This window comes from Amphiura filiformis, chromosome 15 (genome assembly GCF_039555335.1).
Source record: "Amphiura filiformis chromosome 15, Afil_fr2py, whole genome shotgun sequence".
Lineage (NCBI taxonomy): Eukaryota > Metazoa > Echinodermata > Ophiuroidea > Amphilepidida > Amphiuridae > Amphiura > Amphiura filiformis.
In genome coordinates, this window is record NC_092642.1 from 29,251,623 (window position 1) to 29,272,170 (window position 20,548).

General features: G+C 36.4%; 1 protein-coding gene across 1 annotated transcript; it reads left to right on the plus strand.

Moving 5' to 3' along the window:
• The first annotated feature begins 214 nt into the window (after positions 1-214).
• Positions 215-19,377, plus strand: LOC140171472 (histone acetyltransferase KAT8-like). Its single transcript, XM_072194742.1, has 10 exons — positions 215-638; positions 4,345-4,422; positions 6,901-7,067; positions 8,812-8,865; positions 9,851-10,015; positions 11,031-11,120; positions 12,091-12,231; positions 13,071-13,164; positions 14,656-14,806; positions 16,072-19,377. Exons 1-10 carry the CDS (start codon positions 485-487, stop codon positions 16,298-16,300), a joined length of 1,323 nt encoding a protein of 440 aa, XP_072050843.1. The 5' UTR covers positions 215-484; the 3' UTR covers positions 16,301-19,377.
• Positions 19,378-20,548: the final 1,171 nt, after the last annotated feature.

A 20,548-nucleotide genomic window follows, 5' to 3' on the forward strand; every position in this document is an offset into this window, starting at 1 on the left:
AGCTGGCCCCAGCCCAGCAAAAGGTCGACTGGCACCGTTAAGTCATGCGCGGGAAGCATATCATTTGATGAGGAGCAGGGAGTGCATCTTATGGAAAATTGGGTGTTTTGGGCTGCTATTGGGTGGTTTTATCAACACGTTGGGCGCATAGAAAGTGACGCGATTAAATAAAGCTTGAGCGGTTTCGTGTGTAACATAATACAAAACCGGTGCAGTGTATTTCCGAACAATTATCCAAATCAAATCTTTAAAAAATTATACAACACAAAACCATCATCTTGGGATACAAATGCTGATAATGCTTGTCTTTGTGACCAAAGTATGGCGTAAATCAGGTTCAGGCTCGGGTTTGGGGATTAGGCTTAAAGGTGCATACCGCTCATCGCTATTAAAAAATCGACCCATCAGCGTGCTCATGTGACTTTTTTTTTGCACGACAAAGACGTAATATTGCATCACAGAAGGGGCATTTAAATACCAAATAATGGCCGAAAAAGTAATAAATAGTGTAGCAAACGCTTCCGAATCGAAGGAGAATATTCCACAGTCCAACGGTGACAAACCTACGGAAGCTGGTGATGGCGATGGAGTGAAAATTGGTCAATCTTATCTTGTGAAACGGATGGGAAATGCCTTACGTGAGTATTGACTTCCGAATTCGGAAACGTTTGCATTGTTGTTTGTTGTTGTTCATGTGTTTACTCAAACATGCAAAATTACACTTCAGCAAAATTTTAGACTGTCCAAAATATGCAAATCTTGCTCAAAAGATACAGTTGACTCATCAAAATTACTTTAATCCAAATTTCAACATTAACAGCTTCAGTCAGGAATAAATCTCTGGTGCAAAAAATTGCACCGCTGAGCGCGCTGCGCGTTGTCCGACCGAAAAACGATAGCAACACACTCTACCCCTAGCATTGAATGCGTAACTATAGCTAAGATAATAGTTTCTCGATCATGAGAGAATGAATGTATGGCGTGCACTGCACTGCGTAATGTCGTAAGGGTATTAAAGTGGAATGACACGATAGCGCGATTGATTGTGCCTGCATGCTGCACAGGAAATGCAGCGGCCAGCGCTACCGTCCATGCTACCCAAAAGCGTGTGTGGTAGGCGTTGTACGCCGACGCAATGACTTTGCGTGTCTATTGAGCTCTCATGATCGAGAAACTATTACTTTAGCTATAATAACTATCGTGTGCAAATTTGAAGCTAGAGTTCTCGAGTAACTCAATCCTGATTGCAGAGTTGGCTCTCATGATCGAGAATTAGATATTTTGCAGAAAAATTCAAAACTATACTTTTATTTTTATGTGAGAGAGGATATTCATACATTTTTTGGAATTAAAAAAATATATTTAAGCAAAACAAGATAATATTTTTTAAAGCAAAGTAAAGAAGAATTTGGCCCTGCACTGATTCATGAACAAAATTGGTTGATCATTTATAAATTATATTAAACACATGCAAACATTCTCTTCATGCTAGGGGCAGGGCTTTTGGGAAATAACAAAAATATTAGGGCCTCCCCAGTTTTTATGTGGTGACAAACACTTTGCAATTTTACACAGAAATGAATGTTAAAAAATTACAATTAATATAGGGCCTCTCTTACCAATTTTTACGTGAGGACTCTAGCTTCGAATTTGCATACGATAGTCACGCATTTGAATGAGTGCTTTGATATCGTTTTTCAATCAGACAGCGGTGCAATTTTTTGCACCGGAGGTTAGGCCTTAGGCTCTGATAATTTTTTTTCTTAATTGCCCGATCGGGCAAGCTGAGGTCAACTTTTGCTTTGCCCGATTATGCCCGAAAATTTGAGAAAGAAAACCATCAACAAGTTGCAGTATTGCAATAGCTAAAGTTGTCTAAAAATAGCACAGGGTACCGCAACCGCTGTACGACCTAGTTGACTCACTTGAGAGGTTCCACTGGCTCTTTCAGAATCAGCCCGATCAGGAGCATCTGCATCTTTCCACTTGCGAATTAAAAATTAATCCATGGTGGAATAATATCTCCAAAGAACTGTTTAAGTTAACATCAGAACAATGTTGTGCACTGATAACATGTGCAGTGTGTCGTGACCTGATTTTAATCGTCAGGGAAAGCCCCTTGTTGTTGCTGATGCCGTCGGCCGATCCTCAATATCTTTTGGTAATTCAATAATAAGCACAACAAGATCAAAGAGCCGCTGTGAGCCTGTGGCTATAATGTTCTATGCAAATTAGATGACTCTCCCAGGGCAGGCTTGCGACGGCCGGCAACCGTGTGCGCTGAATAATTCATGACTCATGAGTGCCGTACCAAGGATTCTCGAGTACTAATATACTATAGGATAAGCCACTCGTTTGCGCAAATGAAGTCAGTCACACAGCCAATGCACGATCATGCATGTGATGGCATTGCTGTACCCCTGTACGTGTAGGAGTGTATTTTCTGTGGAAGAGTTGGTGCATGTTTACGTCATCGTTTCAAAAAAAATTAAATGGCGAAAAACGGCGAACAATTGGTCGTTTCTTTCCATTACTATCATATTGTGAAAATCCAAGTAGCTAAGGAGTTACCTCAATATGATAGGAAAATATTATAACCGATGACCCCATGATGAGACTGGCTAAATAAGCTGTATTTTTGCCGGAAAGGGTCCGAATAATTGGCAGTCGATGGGCGCCATCTTGGAAAAATAGCTCGAAATAGACTTCCTCGACAGTCGCTCAAGATTGAGGAGATTTTAGCCTGGCGATGTTAGACTTGATCAAGACGGACTGTCGTTTGTACCGTAGCGGTCTAAATGTGCATATTTCATACATAAAATTAGCTCGAAATTCAATAAAACAAGTAAAATATGGACCTAATGTTCTCTCTACTAACATAAAATTTGATGAAAGGGGTATTTCTTTTTAAAACAAATAAACATACGCTCAAATTATGCGTTACAATCGCATACCTGTACTTGCCGGTCTGGAACTAAGACTATTGCTGCACTTGGATTCCCCAGCAACCGTCAATCAAATACAGGATAAGTCCTTTTGACCAATAAAGCAGTAACGCGCATCATAGCCATTCACAAGCACGCAAGTTTTAGGCTGTGCACTTGGATGCATAGCAACCGGCATAGCAACCGTCACTCAAACTGCCCGGCGAAGTGACTTCATTTTTTATACAGGGATTGAATACGAGTGTCACGGCCCTGGCCGTACGTACTACATGGTCATATTATACAGTACATACGATATACACTGTACATGTTTCGGGATCATGGAAATACCGATGACCTCATTAATATTGAAAACATTTGATATGGGGATTCCCGGTTCCCACGATATGAACAGGTGATATGTACAGCACTAATCATGTACTAGCATGGAGAAGAGCCTGCGATCAATAACAATTAACAGTGGAAATTAGTGCAGAAATATATTTTGTTTGTTTGTCTGCATTGCTATTAATGTAAGTAAAATATGCAAGTCATAATGCTGTCTTTGCACAATAATTTTGCAATTGCCCGATCGGGCAGAGTGCCTGGTGATTTAGCTTGCCCGGCAGTATTTTTAATTGCCCCGGGCAATCGGACAGGCGATTTATCAGAGCCTGTTAGGCCTACATGTATCTATTCTGTTATTGTTTTAAAATGTTGAAATTTGGATGAAAGTTATTTTGATGAGTCAACTGTATCTTTTGAGCAAGATTTGTCTATTTTGGACAGTCTAAAATTTTTGCCACTGCTAAGGCCATCTTAATTAAATCCTGTGTCTCAAAGCTTGTGAGAAATTGAAAACCTAATGCGGAATGCGTTTTTTTTAAATGTTTTTTTTATGTTTATTTTGTTTTATCAGTTCAGGATTTTGGACAAGAATTTTGTGCAAAAATTGTCCAATGTTGCAGATGTTGGAATAGTAGACAAATAAAGTCACTGCTACAAACTAGTATTCTTCTCTTTTATTGTTTTCATGTCCAAAAAGATCTGAAACTCATGATCAAATATGAATTTTGGGTTTTATTTTTGCCTTTTTGTTAAAAATAAATAAAAAGACATAAAAAATGAATTTCTTGATTTTCAAAGATGACTACGCGCACGATTTTACTAACGCGCGGCAGCTTTGAGACACAGGATTTAATTAAGATGGCCTATTTAAGAAAGAACTGACTGGAGAAGAGACTGTCAGCAAGTAGCACAGGAAAAGCAGTTGAGCAAATCCTCCATCAAAGGAGGCAATTTTAAGCACAAATTGGTTTTGACAAACATAAAAACCATCTCAAATGATTTTTACTACAAACCTGTTTCGTGTACACTCTTTGATATTTGTAACTTGCATGTTTGTTTTATTTTTCTCCAGATTATGCGGAAATTTTGCAAATTCGTGCAAATGAACTGGAAGGGGGAAAAGTGGAGTACTATGTGCACTACAAAGGATGTGAGTAGTAAGAGATATGGGTATAATCAGAAATAATGGCACCAAAGTGTGACAAAAGTGTCAAAATTACAAACACTGTTCAGAGATGTAATTATTGTCTTATTGTAAGCAAAACATATCTAAATTCAAGAAAAAATTAAAAAAATTACTTCAGTAATATTACTAAATATATTTCTTCAATTGGTTTATAGGCTAAAGTAGTCCAAAATCTTCAGAAACATAACACAAAAGATCCATGTCATTCCTTGTTATATTTTGACAAAATTATGCAAATATGTAATTCTTTGAGTTTTAATTAATTGCTTAGACACTATACTAAAATAGTCATGTAGAATTTTTGTCAAGGAAACAAAGTTTTGGAAAAAATTAAAATTTTCATTTGAACACCTAAAATTTTGTGGAAATCATGAACAAAAGTTTTTATTTGTCAAAAGAAACATCTTGAATTATTTTCTGTTTAAGTTTATATCATGCAATATGATGTGCAAAAACTGTGTTGAGGTTTTTAGCATCACATTGTTCTTCAAATTGATGTAAGGATCCATCAAAGTAGTACAGTTGTGTAACACTCCTGACACTGTACACTACCTGTATGGCCTGAAATATTTTATAAACTACATTTTCTAAAACAGTCTTTGTAATTTTTTGTTGACAACATCTATGGCTCTCTCAAAAAAGGCACAAAATTTAGGTGATTTACGTTCATTTTTGTTTTTCGAGCCCAGCTTACATGTTTTTGTAACACTCCTGACACTTTGCTACAGTAACTGTATAGCCTCAAATATATAAATTTGCAAATCACATTTTCTAAAGTAGTTTTTGTAATTTGTTGGTGACACTATCTATGGCTATCTCAAAAAGGGGCAAAAAATTGAATTACATTAGTTCAATTTTATTGTTGAGCCTATATTACTTACAATTGATTGTCAGGAGTGTAACATTTTGGTCGAGATATGAAAACCATGTTTTTATGTACATATTTCTTGAATATGAAGGTCTTTACATCATGATTGCAGCAGTTTGGCTTCAGGAATATATTTTCAGGGCTAAAAGAACACCAACAGACTGGTAATTTCTTCAGAAATTTGAATTATTGCCAATTAATTAATTCTGTGTAACACTCCTGACATTGACTATTTAGATAGCTGTAGCAAACATGTTCAAGCAATGGCAAATATTTTTCTTGTTTTTGAGTTCCTATCCCAATGCACTAATAAAATAAAAAGTAATGTATGAATATTGCCAACTTGGTGTATGAAAAAAATCACGTTGAATTCTGATGTAACACTCCTGACGAGACAGAATTTCTCTTTTCAACCCGCTCTAAAAAGAAAACGGTTTTGATATCATGCAAGTTTTATTTTTTCCAAGTTTGGCCTAAATGTTGCTTTTACTTTAAACAGACTGAAATAGATTATTACTGTCATCATAACCTTACAATGCTACACAATCTGGCGAGAAGTGATTTTTGGAACATATTTTATTTTTCGCACCATGTAGTCTTCACATGTTCCTAAGTAGACTATTGCGACTAATATGAAAGAATTTGGTACTTAATAATAGCAGACACTTCACACAATGCCATGAAAACCCATGCAACACTTTGCAACTTGTATATTTTTTACAGTGCATGATTAAAAAACAAGTACCTCTTTTCTTGTCACGCTAAAGTGTAACACTCCTGACCCTATGGGGAAGAAAATTGGGCATATTATTTTTTACATGACAGCTATGACACTACAAATTGCTGTGGTTAAAGAGAAAATCATAACACACTTTTTGAAAGATGAATTTTTTTGCTGGTCTTTTTCATTTGCACAGCAGGCATCAAAAACCAAACGGTGCCATTATTTTTGACTTTACCCATATATAACATATGCCCTAATTAATCCCTTGCTGCAGCAACAGCAGCTGAAAGTCTGTCACTTTTGGGGGAACGTACGGTTAAAATAATGAATTTGATCATCCACACTTCCACAATTTGCAGTGTATCTGAAGTCAAAATCATAATTCTAAGGCCTAAAACAGGGATGTGAGAGTTCCTCTTTTCAGCTGATTTCCTCTTTTTTTGTAACCAAAATTTACGTGTTTTTCTTTCATTTTCAGCCCATATTTGGCGTTTTTACCCTGATTTTACGCTGTTTTTAGTGATTTTCCACGTTTTTGGTATGTGGCCTCTCACACCCCTGCTAAAAAAAAATGTTTGATTGGCGAACCCGACCCACCCTAAAAAATAGGCCCGATTTTTTTCCTATTTTTATTTTTGCAAAAATATTTAAAAATGTAAAAAATTGAAATTTAAAAATAATTTTAACAAAGTTCCAATTAATGCAATTTAAAGCTTAAAATGTGCGTAAAAGACTGATTTTTTTAATGTTAAAATGCTAATCAAACAATTTTTTTAGGCGTAAGCTGAAGTTTTAGATGGTAAGGCCAATTTGATATGTTTATTTACATGTTATTTATTTATATTAATAGTAAACCGTCGTATGGATGAATGGATCAGCAGAGAAAGGTTGAGTTTAAAGCAAGATGCAGTAGAAGACAAGAAAGTGATCCAAACCTCGGTATATGACGAGCAACCAGACAGAAAGATTACCAGGAACCAGAAACGTAAACACGATGAAATCAATCACGTGCAGAAGGTATTGGTATATGGCTCAAAATATGCTAAGGTGTCATATTATAGCCATATATTTTGACATCTTTTTTTAAAAATAATAATTATAGAAATGGAATATTTGCTAGTTTAGTGGCAAGTTTAGGTAGTAAAGACATAGCATACACAATTTAAGTAAAATCCTTTCACTCTCAATAATAAAAATAATAAAAAATAGCTGTAAAAATGCCTATTTTTACACTTTTATTTGTAACATGCCAAGAGACGCCTTTTTTCAACAGCTTTTAATTTTTTTATGGATCCTTATAGAAATTCATGTGACCTGTTTCCCAAAATGGTGCAGTAAACCAATCAAAAAAAAACAGAAAGAGGCATTATGAATTATAAGTTAACAGATCAAAAAAGGATTTAAAAGTTTGCCTTTATGATGTTACTATTGTCTGTCAAACTTTTGATTGATTTTGAAGTCCCTCAGTTTTTATAAACAAAGACTTGAAGCATAAACTAAAGGGTAAATCTATTGTAAATAACTTCATTTCTCCATATTATAATCAATTTGTAAGTGGCTGCCATCTTTTTGAACATATAACAATTTTAAAATTTTTCTTGAAATGTCTGTCAAATAGTAACATACGCAAGACGGTGCTGTAATTCCTGCTAAACTAGGGTGATACAGCTAATTATGCTACATGACATAGCATTTAGCTCCACCTAGCTTTGTGGCACTATCACTTTGTGAGGAGAAGCTTTTTGATGACACAATCCATTGTTAAGTGTTGTCTGTCAAACATTTGTACGCAAGTAACATACATAAGATTTGTATGTGTCTGTCAAAAGTAACATATGTAATACGTTTAAAAAAATTAAAAATCACTTGATGTTCACATTATGATGATAGTTTAGAGTTTATAAAAGTGTTTTAAAACATGTGATTTATAAACTGCATGTGATCTTTATTCAATTTCCCATCTTGAACTACTGTTTTGCCAAATTATTATTCTGTATGTTACATTTGACAGACATCTTGCGTATGTTATGGCTTGACAGACACACATATTTTATTTAACAATTTATCCTCCTTATTGTAATATTTGGACACATTTTTTTCCACAATCAGTTGCTGTAGGTCCTACACCTAAATAACCACAAAATACCTTATGTAATACTTTATAAATTTTATTTGATTGCAGAAAATCATCAAAATTGTGTCTGTCAAATCTAACGTACGCAAGGGCTAGAAAATTAAATTTGTGAAGTAAATGGTCTATAACTTATCTTTCTTTTAGTGTATTATGAACGATATATGTGCATACTATAATTTAAACCTGGTTGGAGACCAAAAGAAAAGAGCTGGAAAAATAATTGTGTGTTACACTTTTATGACACCTTAGCTTATTTTGAGCCATATATGTAATGGTTTTATTATATATACAAACTAAGAATTACTGGTCAGTAAATGCTAGCTGTAGGTTTTTTCCAACTTTTTTGATAATTGCTCTGTAATTTTATATTTATATGAACAGTAAAAAAAGAATCCAGTCTCTCTATCATGCAAAATGTCATTTGTTGACATAGCCGATTGTTCTTTTAAAACCATTGGAGAGTATTCAACACAATATTAAAATGGATAGGGGAAACCTAAACAATAATATGTATGACAAGCTGTGTTGTATATTCTTTAGTTTTTACACCTTAGAATGAGTATGAGCATAAAATAGTACATTTTATTTTTTGAAGAATAAAAATGTTACTGTGTTATTTTATTGCAGAGCTACGCTGAGATGGATCCAACAACAGCTGCACTGGAAAGGGAACATGAAGCTGTAAGTACATGTAATATGAATCAAACCAGCCTTACATTACAAGTAATGCCATGCAGGGCAATATTTTTTCCACCACGATCCTGGCATTACCCAAATAATACCAACCCGACCCAACCTGTCCTGAACAATTTGGAACAAACCCGCCTGATTCGGACCCACTCTGGACCAAATCTGATCCAAAGTTTCAAATCAGTTCCGATCAGTTCCGATCAATGTTAAATGAAAAAAGAAAAACCTACATGTATGCAATCACCTATACTCATAATAATTATGGATATTAAAATAACCACACTCACCTGAAGTGGAATTTGACTGAATTAAGAAATTAGTGCATGAGTGAACACAACACCTGATCCTGAAAAGAAAGAACTCCTGTTTGTTTTTTACTTGACGAGAACTCACCTCGATCCGGCCTAACCCGGTGAATTTTGAAACATTTTCATTCCAATCCAATTTAGGTCCGAGTCAGTCCGGGGTATTTGGGATTTTTGGGTTGCCCCACAGGGCATTACTAATGAGCACAAAAATGTTTTTATAATGTTCTTCTGGACTGTTCATAATTAGATACTTGAACATTATGTTATCATCACTACATTATGTTATCATCACTATCATGCCACTGTTTTTCCGTGTATTAGATACTTGGTTGCAAATTCATACGACATTTCAAACATGTATATGAAAATGCAACAGAAGAAAAAGACTTGATTGTGATTTGACTGCAAATCACAATTATCCACCACTTTGATGCTAATGTGTTGAACCATGTGACTTTCCATCCCCTCAAAGAGCCAATAAATTGTGTGCAAAAATTGGAGAAAATGTTGCCAGTTCAAAGAATAGCTTTGGCACTAATCAAACTGAAAAGGTTGAATTTGGTATGTTTAAAATAAAACGTTTTGGGTTCACACCCCCTTAAGATTTTTCCTTTTGAATAAAACCAAGATAATTCTATTCTAATATGTTTATATTTATCATTTTTCAGATTACCAAAGTTCGCTATGTAGACAGGGTACAGATTGGTCGGTTTGAGATAGATTCCTGGTATTTCTCACCGTTTCCAGACGAGTATGGCAAGCAGCCTAAGCTGTGGATATGTGAATACTGTCTCAAATATATGAAATATGAGAAATCATTCAAAAGGCACTTGGTAAGTAAGAGATAGTCAGGCATAATAATGGGGTAATCCAGTTGAAATTTACACACTTTAATCTTCCACACAGGGGGTGTGAATATCAAATTGGGTTACCTGAATGGGGGGACTCACATTTGAAACCTACACCCCTATGTGGGAGATTAAGAACATGTCTTCCATAGGGGGTGTATGGATTTCAAATCTTCAGTGGAAGTGACCTTTTTCGATAAATCCTGTAACTTGTTGCGTTAGACCCAAGATGTCGCCATTTGACATAACACCGTCTTGCAATGTGCAGTAACGATGTTGGCTAAAATGTGTGACATCAAATGATGACATGGGATTTACCAAAAAGGTAAATAGCCCATTGGGCTATTCCATTTAAAATCCACGCTACCCCTGTGGAAGATGAAATGAACATGTTAGGCAGCTCCATTGAGTTTCATACACCCTCTGAGAAAGATTCAACCTGAATCTTCCACTGAGTGAGGATGAGTTTCAAATGGAGCTGCTAATTTGTTCATTCCATTTGAAATTCATACTCCCACTGTGGAAGATATTTACAAAAGGAGGTAGTGTGGATTCCACAGGGGTAGTGTGGATTTTAAATGGAATAGCCCAATTTCTTGATTTGTAAGTAAAAATCAACTCTACCTGAAATAAGTACATGTATGTACTTGGATCTATATAAAAGCATACATTCCAGTATGTATATAATTCTGTTTGACTTGAAATGGAAAAATGCCTTTATGTTGATTAGAACTAGCTTGTCGGATAGATCAATTACAGTTCTTAACATAGTCCCTTTTTACTTGCCAATGTGCACCCTGGTTATCATGTGACTTGTGTTGCTACATGGCTTGTTTAACGAATGATGTGTTGATATTTCATTCAGTTTAATTCAATCATCCAATCAGGGCGTGCTACATCTGCAAAAAAAGTGCGAAAGGAACTCTGATAAAAGGTGTGGAAAAAAACCACAATTGGAAAGATTTTGTAATTGTCATTGAATTTGTGTGTCATGTTACAGGGTGAATGTACATACAGACAGCCTCCTGGTACAGAAATCTACCGCAAAGGTACCATATCAGTATATGAAGTAGATGGCAGAGACCATAAGGTAGGACACGGTGAATTATAACCAGTAAACAGTTGTTGTTTTTCCTTTTAATTTCATTGGTTCTTGACCTTTGTTATATGAGACAATTTGCTGACGTAGTGCACGTTAGTATCCATTGGTTACTGGTTCAAGCCTAGGCTCATACACCTATTCCGAATTTTGATATGACATAAGCTTTGTGTTGTGATCATTTCGATCAGTGGTTTGTAACAAACAAAGCATGAGCCAGTTGATCTAGCAGTGGTCATATTCTAATATGCACTGCGCCAGCGAATAGAGCACAGCTGGGTGCGTATTGCACTACGTAGTTGCGTGTATCGTCTGTGTTGCTTGGAACATGGTATGCGCACAGTGATCTCCCACGTCGGTGTGGTGTGATCTTTTGCGTCTGCGTGTGACTCACCAATTTCTTGCACAGGAGTGACTGGATGAACTAAGGACTGTCTTTTGGAATTTACAGGAGAGCATGAAATAGCTCTTCTGGAGCCTTCAAGGAGAGCTGTTTAGAGAGAATGACCAACTAAAGAGAGTTAAAAATCACTATCCTATATCAGATTAAAGGAGAGCAGTAGAGGGCGATTGCTTTCGCTCCTCAAAAGGCAGTCCCTGTTGAACTTGATACTAATGGCCATAAAGAGTGGATGTATATTTTACAGGTGATCTGTTTAACAATGAGAAAAGGTTTGTTTTGAGACCCAGCCATGTGTATTACTTGATTTAACACAGGAGATTATCAGATAGCATTATTTTCAGTGAAACAACAAGGCAGTACAGCAAGTTTGTTCCTATTATGCATCATGGAAAGTGTATCAATTTATTAAGAAAGATGTTTTGATCAAAAAGTCAATCAAAATATTTTTCTGTGACCTACTGCTTATGGAGGTTTCTGCTTATGTGCTGGTAATAAATCTGTAATTATCTGTATAATCTTGATCTAACTTAAAGATTGCATTTCTTTCATCCTCTGCAGATATATTGTCAAAACCTGTGTTTACTGGCCAAGCTGTTTTTAGACCACAAGACATTGTACTATGATGTGGAGCCATTCTTATTTTATGTCCTTACAGAAGTAGATAGAAATGGTGCTCATATGGTTGGTTATTTCTCTAAGGTGAGAGAATCGTATATTTTAACATCTGTTCAGTGGACAAGGTTCTTAGTATCTGATCCAAAATGTTCACTTGTGTACGTTTCAACAACACCTGTTGTCTTTATCAACACTTGATGGGTAGTGCCTATCTCACATACAGGGGTAGCGCAAGAACTAAACACTCCGGTGTCCACAGGGACCCCCGAACTTCCAGAAAATTAAAAAGTAGGGGGTCCGGAGTAGAGTTTGGTGAGTCCGAGTTGGACAAATGCAGCATAAATAGTATGTCTGCAATAGCGCTAGATTGAAAAACTGGGAGTCTGCAGGGACCCCTGAACTTTTAAAAACAGGGGTCCCAACTCTATTTTGGTGGGTCCGGAACCCCAAAAAGCAACCTAGCGCTACCCCTGCTCACATATTTGATGAGTTCCTGACTCAGGGATCAAGAAAATCCATTGAAGGAAAACAGACTGGCAACTCAAAGATCAACGCTGGAACTACTTCTAGCGTTGGTTGCCAATAGTAGTCACTACCCATCAAGTGTTGATAAAGACAACAGGTGTTGTTGAAAGGTACACAAGTGAACATTCTGGATCAGATACTAAGAATCTGATGAATTTGTTCAATCATGTTTAACATCTGTTATTTAACTTTCCCTGCTGGGGCAGGAGAAACATCTTTCAGTATCTTATTTAGAATTATGTTTCACATGCAGCGAAGTGTTTTTAATATAGTGAGCATTCAAGCATAGTTGCTATCACTGCATAGCGTTCCTGTGTTCAGCGTGTCCCTTATATGGGAATTGGTTTCAGACTTTGAAGATCTAATGCCAAGTTCATCTATGTTTCTGTTATTTTTAGGAGAAAGAATCGCCTGATGGTAACAATGTGGCCTGTATATTAACACTTCCACCATTCCAGAGGAAAGGGTATGGTAAATTCCTCATTGCATTCAGTAAGTATAAATTCCATATTACACTATCTTTGTTTTGTCTCTAATGTAATTCTATGGGAAAACTTACCTGCATGCTGTAATTAGTTATATCGGTGCTATCGTTTCAGGGATGTAAGTCTTCCATAAAAATCTGGACTTGTTAATTTCTGCAATATTTCTATTCCAAAGACTATGAGCTACCAACAATATTTATAGGTTAATAACGGCATATTAATTGTTGGGAGGGCAATTGTACAAGCTATAAGGGTGTAAATTAACGGTTATTTGTCTAACCGTTTTAACTGACCACAATCCGGTCGGTTAACCGTGTAAACGTATGTTTTTTTTAATTTAAAAAAAATTTAATTTCTTTAAAGTAATTCAAAAATCACAAATTTCCAGCCAGACATGAGCCAGAAATTTGTATTTTAAATCGCATTTAGCGATTTGCAATCATGATAATTAGCGTATTTTTGGTAGGAAAACAGTCGGCAACCCGAGATCTGAAATATACCGCGATGGTTTGCAAATGCGTGTATCCTCAGTATCTATCGTATTGTGTTTTAAACTGCCGGGAACCAGTGGAACCAAAACAATATGGCGGCGTGCTGTGTTGTTCAGTGGTGAGAACCTGGGCGAGAATTGCTTATTTCTCACCTAGCTAGTCTTGTCAGAGAGGAAATCTTGAATCAGAACTAGGTAGATGTTATTTTTAAGGGAAACATAATTCTATTTGGTTTCAAGTTTAAGATAGTTTCGTTCAGAAATTGGTGCTCCGGATGGGCTTCTGAGCATTGCTGAGTGCCTTCAAACTGCTACGGTGGATGGCCCTAGACCCCCGGCCGCTATTGCGCTGCTCAATACGCTAGATCTCGACGCTAGAATTTTTTATTTTTTTTAAACGTTTAAACGGTTAGTGATTTTCCTAAACGGATAGTGCATTTTACGGTCGGTTAAACGTGAAACGTGTAAACGTGGACACCCTTAACAAGCTAAAGCATCAGGGATGTAAATCTTAAGGAAATTTCCTGATTTCATGAAATTTTGCTTGGATCTTCCCTGTACAAAGTGTAGGGAAATACACATTTTTAGGAAATGTTAAAGCAGTTTCAGGAAATTATGACAGCGATTGTTTTCATCCCTGAAGCATGCATACTGAGATGTTGATGCATCTGATGCACAAGCTCCACAGCATGAAGTGCATTAGATCATAGATGCATCAACATCTCTTCACAAGTGCATTATTTTGTACAATTTCTCAATCAGCAAGTTATACGCATGGACAAGCAGGGGCATGATCAACAGGAATTTAATATAATAAATATAATTTATTGTGTCACTCATAGGGGGCAAAATTGTGCACCTCTGGATTATTTCACTGTGCACCTGGCAAACTACAATATTCAACTGTTGCGTTACACACTGGGAAATTTTGAGTCTGTTCTCTTTGGGTCTAATCTTTTAGCAAAACACATCTGATCCTAATTCATGCCAAACCTACTTCCTTCATAGGTTACGAGTTATCTAAACTTGAGGGTGCTGTTGGTTCACCAGAGAAACCGCTGTCAGATCTTGGCAAGCTGAGCTACAGAAGTTATTGGTCGTGGGTATTACTGGAAATATTGAGAGATTTCAAAGGCACATTGTCAATTCGAGACCTGAGGTAAGTGGTTTCAATCATCTATCATAGATTGTGGTTTAAGAGTACTTTATTTCGCAATATGATGTCTGCTATTTTTGCGGAAACATGCATCTTTCTAATGAGCAGACTTGCATGTGATCATGATGAGAATCTTAAACATAACTTTTTCAACTTTGTTGACAATTGTCAACATCAAAGTTTATATTTTGACTTCATATCAACTATGAAAATACGGAACAACTGCAGCATTTGCTTGGGCTAGTAAATATTGCTGAGGAATTAGAATAACTTAGGCTTATGGACCATATTATCCTTCTTAGATTGTGGCATATTCCAAACACCTTTCAAATTTGTAGCTGTAATTAAAATTCTAGGTCTTGGGATTCTCCTTGAAATGTTTTTTTTTTTTCAAAACAATTTTGTCCATTGTGACACCCAAATTTGGCAACCTCCCTATTTCTGACAAGTTATGTACCATTGAAGTTGCATGTAATTTTGAAAACCTCCCTATTTTTTGTTTTTAATCCTCCCTATTTTAGTTGGCATCTCTGGTCTGACTCTGGAAATATGTTTTGAAAAATGCCTTGTTGCCAGTGATGTGTTACGGCACTATGAATGATTTGGTAAATCAGAAAATAGCAAAAAAATAATCAAAAATCAGATTTTTGTAAAAAAATGAATGTGTTAACAAACCCTGCAAGTGATAAGACCATTGAAGATAGCATAAAGTAGGAGTTAAAATAATGTTACATTTTGGCTGTTTGGGGAATTTGTATGTGCGGACACTTTTGGCAACGTGTACCATATTCGTTCCATTTTAACTGCCCAAGGTGCTCAGCAAAGTCATTTTTGATGGGCCTTTATTTTTGTATACTGTTTTCATAAAAATTACATACATAAAAATTGGCCCAAAATATGGATTTCATGAGTAGATAATTACGTGTTTGATGCATGTTTTTTGGATCCTGATAATAAATTAATGATAGCGGATCATTGTATGTTGGGTCTTGCACATGATGGAGGATCATGGGTAGTAAAGTTACTGGGTGGGCGCTTGTAGGGGCATGGGCGGTCAATGGAATAAATACGGTAATTGAATAGGGCTTCCATAGTTCTCAACATATTTGTTTTCCACCTTGGCAAGTTTTTCATATGAAATAAATACATAATGAAAATTTTATTGACTTGTCCTTCACTTTTATGCTGCTCATACAAAATGTTCATATTCGCTGATATCACTGATATAACTTTTTATAATGATGTCTTTATTCTACTTTTCTCCACAGTGTAATGACCAGTATAGCACAGAATGACATTATCAGCACCCTGCAAGCACTCAATATGGTTAAGTATTGGAAAGGCCAACACGTCATCTGCGTAACGCCAAAACTGGTTGACGAGCATCTGAAAAGCGCACAGTACAAGCGACCAAGACTTATGGTGGATGTATCATGTCTGAAGTGGGCGGCACCTAGGAAGCAACTCATATTAAAGAATCTGAAGCTTAAGAAATAGCTTATTGTGTATACAGTTGCTCACAGACTACTGCAGACCATGTATCAACAGTCAAAGTGCATTGTATGCTGTGAATTCTCGCATATTCATGAGGGCTGATTGCTCGATTGTGCCGTGTCTAACAATCACACCAGCGTTGCATGTATACGCGATAGAGCGTTGCGTTTGTGATAGACCGTAAAAATGCGCGGTAAGGGCATAGCAGTTTTGCCTGTCACATTTCATGGAACAATCAGCCCTCATTATCAGGTGATGCTGAGACTTTGACTGCTTGTACACGGTCTGTTATCTTTTTCGTCCATGACTGTTGCTATATTTAATTCTCTGACAAATATGTACATGCCTTTTCACGTGTGCATATAGTGACTGCATACTTTTGCTGAAGCTCCAACTTTTGCGACCGTCTGCTTGTTAACAACATTGCATGGTGTGATTAATTTAATTTTTTTAGAGTTGTGCATAGTTTACAACATAAAACACTTGTGGGAAGCACTGTGCTTTCAAAATGTATGTCATGTCCAAGAATGCATTGCAACATCAAACACTTTTAGGCAGTACTCTGTGCTTTTAAATGTACATGTCGTGTCCAAGAATTGAACATAGCAACGGTAGTAATTGTCATCAAAATCAACATATCCCACAATGCATCATAAAAGTATCACCAATTTTGGCGATTTATTTGAAGGGTACCCATTTCCATAGATCAACTAAATGTGGAGTTTTGGGGGCAAGTTTTATGCATCTTGTTGAAACTTATGTGCAGAGACTATTCACTGTCATAGTCCGACGTCACTTCCTGCCGAGGCCACAACTACATGTACTTCCGTAGTGATGATCACACGGTTTGCATGACACCGCTATCTATGCTGTACAGGTCGATGTTCTGATGTTTGAAAATCAAGTTTTAGTCATTTCTTTGGGTTTCACTGCCTGGTAAGCTTTTGCAAGATGTTTTCCTTTTGAAATCATGAGGTTGGGGGTCTTAAATATGACTGGTAATTTAAAATTTGATCTATAAATTCCATACATTGATACCACCATTGTGGTTTTCATGAAAGCGTGATCCAGTCGCTATGGTAACTCGACAGGGTCATCAATATGACGTCATGTCTATGACAGCGAATACAATGTACCAACCTCATGGAAAGTGCAAAATTGGGATTTCGGGAAGGTCTATCTACAGCAGTGCCCTATATTGTGTCTAATGTACATCTTCATAAATTCACAGCAAAGTTGTACATTTTCTTTCACTTCCGAGTTTTAGAAGTGACGTCAGTGCTGTAACATGTATGTGAGTTTATACGCTCAGCGGTATGAAGTGGGTATATGCTATTCAAGTCACAGCACTGAATTTCACTTGCTGCTCGCGAAATATGCACTTCTGTCACTACCCAGTTTATAGGTGGTACTACACCCTTGATAAATTTGTGGCTATTTTTGCATTTTTCTCAAAAAATAATAACACACTGGTAACAAAAGTTATGTATATTATAGGGGCAAGAAATCCAATTACTTCACTGAAATTTCAGGATTCAAGACAAGTGGTTCATTATATATGTTAAGAAATGAGGTACATTCTAGTGGTACTGGTACCTCTTTTCTTATCATAAATAACTTAAACTTACCCTTGTCTTGAGTCACTGAAGTTCCAGTGTAGTAACTGATTCCTTGCCCATATAATATACATAAATTTTGTTACCAGTGTGTCGTTATTTTTTGAGAAAAATGCATGCAAAGTTAGTCACAAAATTTATCACCGGGTGTAGTACCACCTTAAGGTGAAATTAAAAGAATAATTTGAGTAATTTCCAGCATGGTGATGAGATGACCACTTCACATTTGTATATATTAATGTGTAAACTCTCTAGATTATTTTTCATTTGTATATATAGAGTGTGTATAGTGAATTTGTACATGAACTGTGTAGCTTTTATCATGTTTTCTTTAACAAGGTTTTAAAACTTAACAAACAGCATTTTGTGTTCAGTGTAATGTATTAGATTTATGTTCAAGAAAATTCTCTCGAAGCGTGGATCTGATGGATAGTGTTCAGGATCAATAGTTAGTACAATGATTAGAGAATAAAGGTATTGTTTTTTTTTTTTGGTGTGCATCTATCGTCTATAACACGGGCGACATCATTAATTTAAGTAAAACTACAAGGCGATGTCGCATGTTATATCAATATGAGACGATAGATGCATGACAGCGGCTAAAAACAATACCTTTAGTCTCATTTAAAAACACTTAAACAGTAATTGCCAAAGTCATTTTTTGTCATTCAATATGGTTCAAGCATGCATCAGTTATGTATAACCATAATTATTTCTGATTATTCCCTTTAAATTTGCCTAGTCATTTGTTCTTGTGCAAAGAAAGTATCAGTTATTAATCATCATAGCAGGTTGACGATATATTGGTAATCCGTAGCAAATTAAACTGTTGATCTGAATACCAAGTATTACCACCGAAATTTTGAGCTGTTGGTATTTATTATTTCTATCAGGCTTTCGCTCTGCGATAAAATAAATATTTAAGCTTACCTAGTCACTGGGCCTAACCAATGCATATCGATCGTAAGCTTAGCTGAACTTTTTTCTTTTTCTTTCGCTAAAGACAAGTTTGGAATATAAACTCCTCAACAAAAGTATGGAAAGTAGCTATCCGTTGATATGCAACACGATATGAACATGTCAGTTGTCACAAATAATCTGAGATATAGATGCTTGAAAAATTTCCAAACTTTTGTTGAGTAAAATGACAAACTTAATTTGCGGCAATGCTGAATGAAGAATAACCATTAAGCCACATCTACAAATAAAGTTTGTCATTTAACTTGTTTAAAAATCTCCTGTGAGCCGCTACGGAGACTGTATTGTTGTCGGTGCAGTGACCATGGCGACAATATTGTATTACATCCTTGTACAAAAAGTGTACAATACATCATTTTGTTGTATCACTCAAAAGCCTGATATAAATAATGTTACATACTGTACCATAATATTATCATAGCCATGTAGTTTGGACAGTTGAAAGAAATCAACACAATCAGTAAAAATAAACACTCATCTTGTTTTGTAAATGCTGATTATTTCTCTTTATTTCATGTGTTGTCTTCTCAGTGATTGTCACAATGTACATCGAAAAACTTAACATTAAAAAATTGCACACATTGGGGGATTGGTTTTTTTTTTCAGTTTTAATCCATACAGCCAGCCCCTATGGAAGACATGTAATCACCCACATAGCCTGTGAATTTTAAATGGCGTTACCTGAGTGATTACGTTTGAGATCTACACTCCCTGTGTGGGAGATTAAGGTCATGTCATAGTTTATGAAAGACAAAGGAATCAGTCCAGTGTTCACACTCCCTTTTTTGCCTGGACAGTGCCCTCAAGGAGTAATGCCATTTTGGATTTCGCAGTGACAGATTAAAATCAATGTGGTTGCATAGCCAGTGTACGGACAAATCGTCTGCCCTTACACTCCTGTGTATATGCTCCACGGGATTAAGTTAGCATGCCCGATTCAAATCTGTCATTGCAAAATCTAACATAGCGTTACTCTCAACTTGAGATGTGACCATACGCCACCAGTGTGCCGTAAATGTTCCAAATTGTATTCTGAGGTACTGTGTAAAATGAACATGGAAGGTCATATTCATAGGTACCTCAATTTGGTGCTACATCTCATTTTGATGAAGAGGATAATAAGCTTCTACCTATATCTATAGAATTTTTGAATAGCTCTAGTCTGTTTGCTTTGGCTAAATCCTGTTCAAGTGGTGGGTTACAAAGCATTGTATTTTAACCAACAATTAACAAATAATGAGCATTTCAAAGGTTCAGTTGGTTGGATTGGAGGTGCCCCATGTGTTGGCCCTTGCCCCATGCTGTTGAGTTTTGTAGGTTGACGGTAGAAGAATCCTTAGATTATGCCATTAAGGGGACATTTTGTGATCCACAGCCTCATCCCTCTACTTTTCACACAAGTTGTATATTTAGGAACTGTTCACAAACACTTGTTAGGGGGACCTGATGCAAAAAAGGGGATCCTGAAAATTGTTGACCCTCCTAAGGGGGGGCCTGAAAAAATTGAGTTTATATGCTTTTCTATGGGTTGACCCAAAATGTTCATGTCAAAAAGGGGGGGCTGAAATTTTTGAGATCTCAAAAGGGGGCCCCGAAAAAATTTTCGCGATGAATTTTTTTGCATCAGCCCCCCCCCCCCCTTTCAAGTGTTTGTGAA

Excerpts from the sequence above, each read along its gene's own strand:
- LOC140171472 (XM_072194742.1), top strand. The coding sequence starts at position 485 with ATGGCCGAAAAAGTAATAAATAGTGTAGCAAACGCTTCCGAATCGAAG. Across the intron at positions 4,423-6,900 it reads CTATGTGCACTACAAAGGAT|TAAACCGTCGTATGGATGAA; the intron begins GTGAGTAGTAAG and ends TTATATTAATAG. Across the intron at positions 7,068-8,811 it reads AAATCAATCACGTGCAGAAG|AGCTACGCTGAGATGGATCC; the intron begins GTATTGGTATAT and ends ATTTTATTGCAG.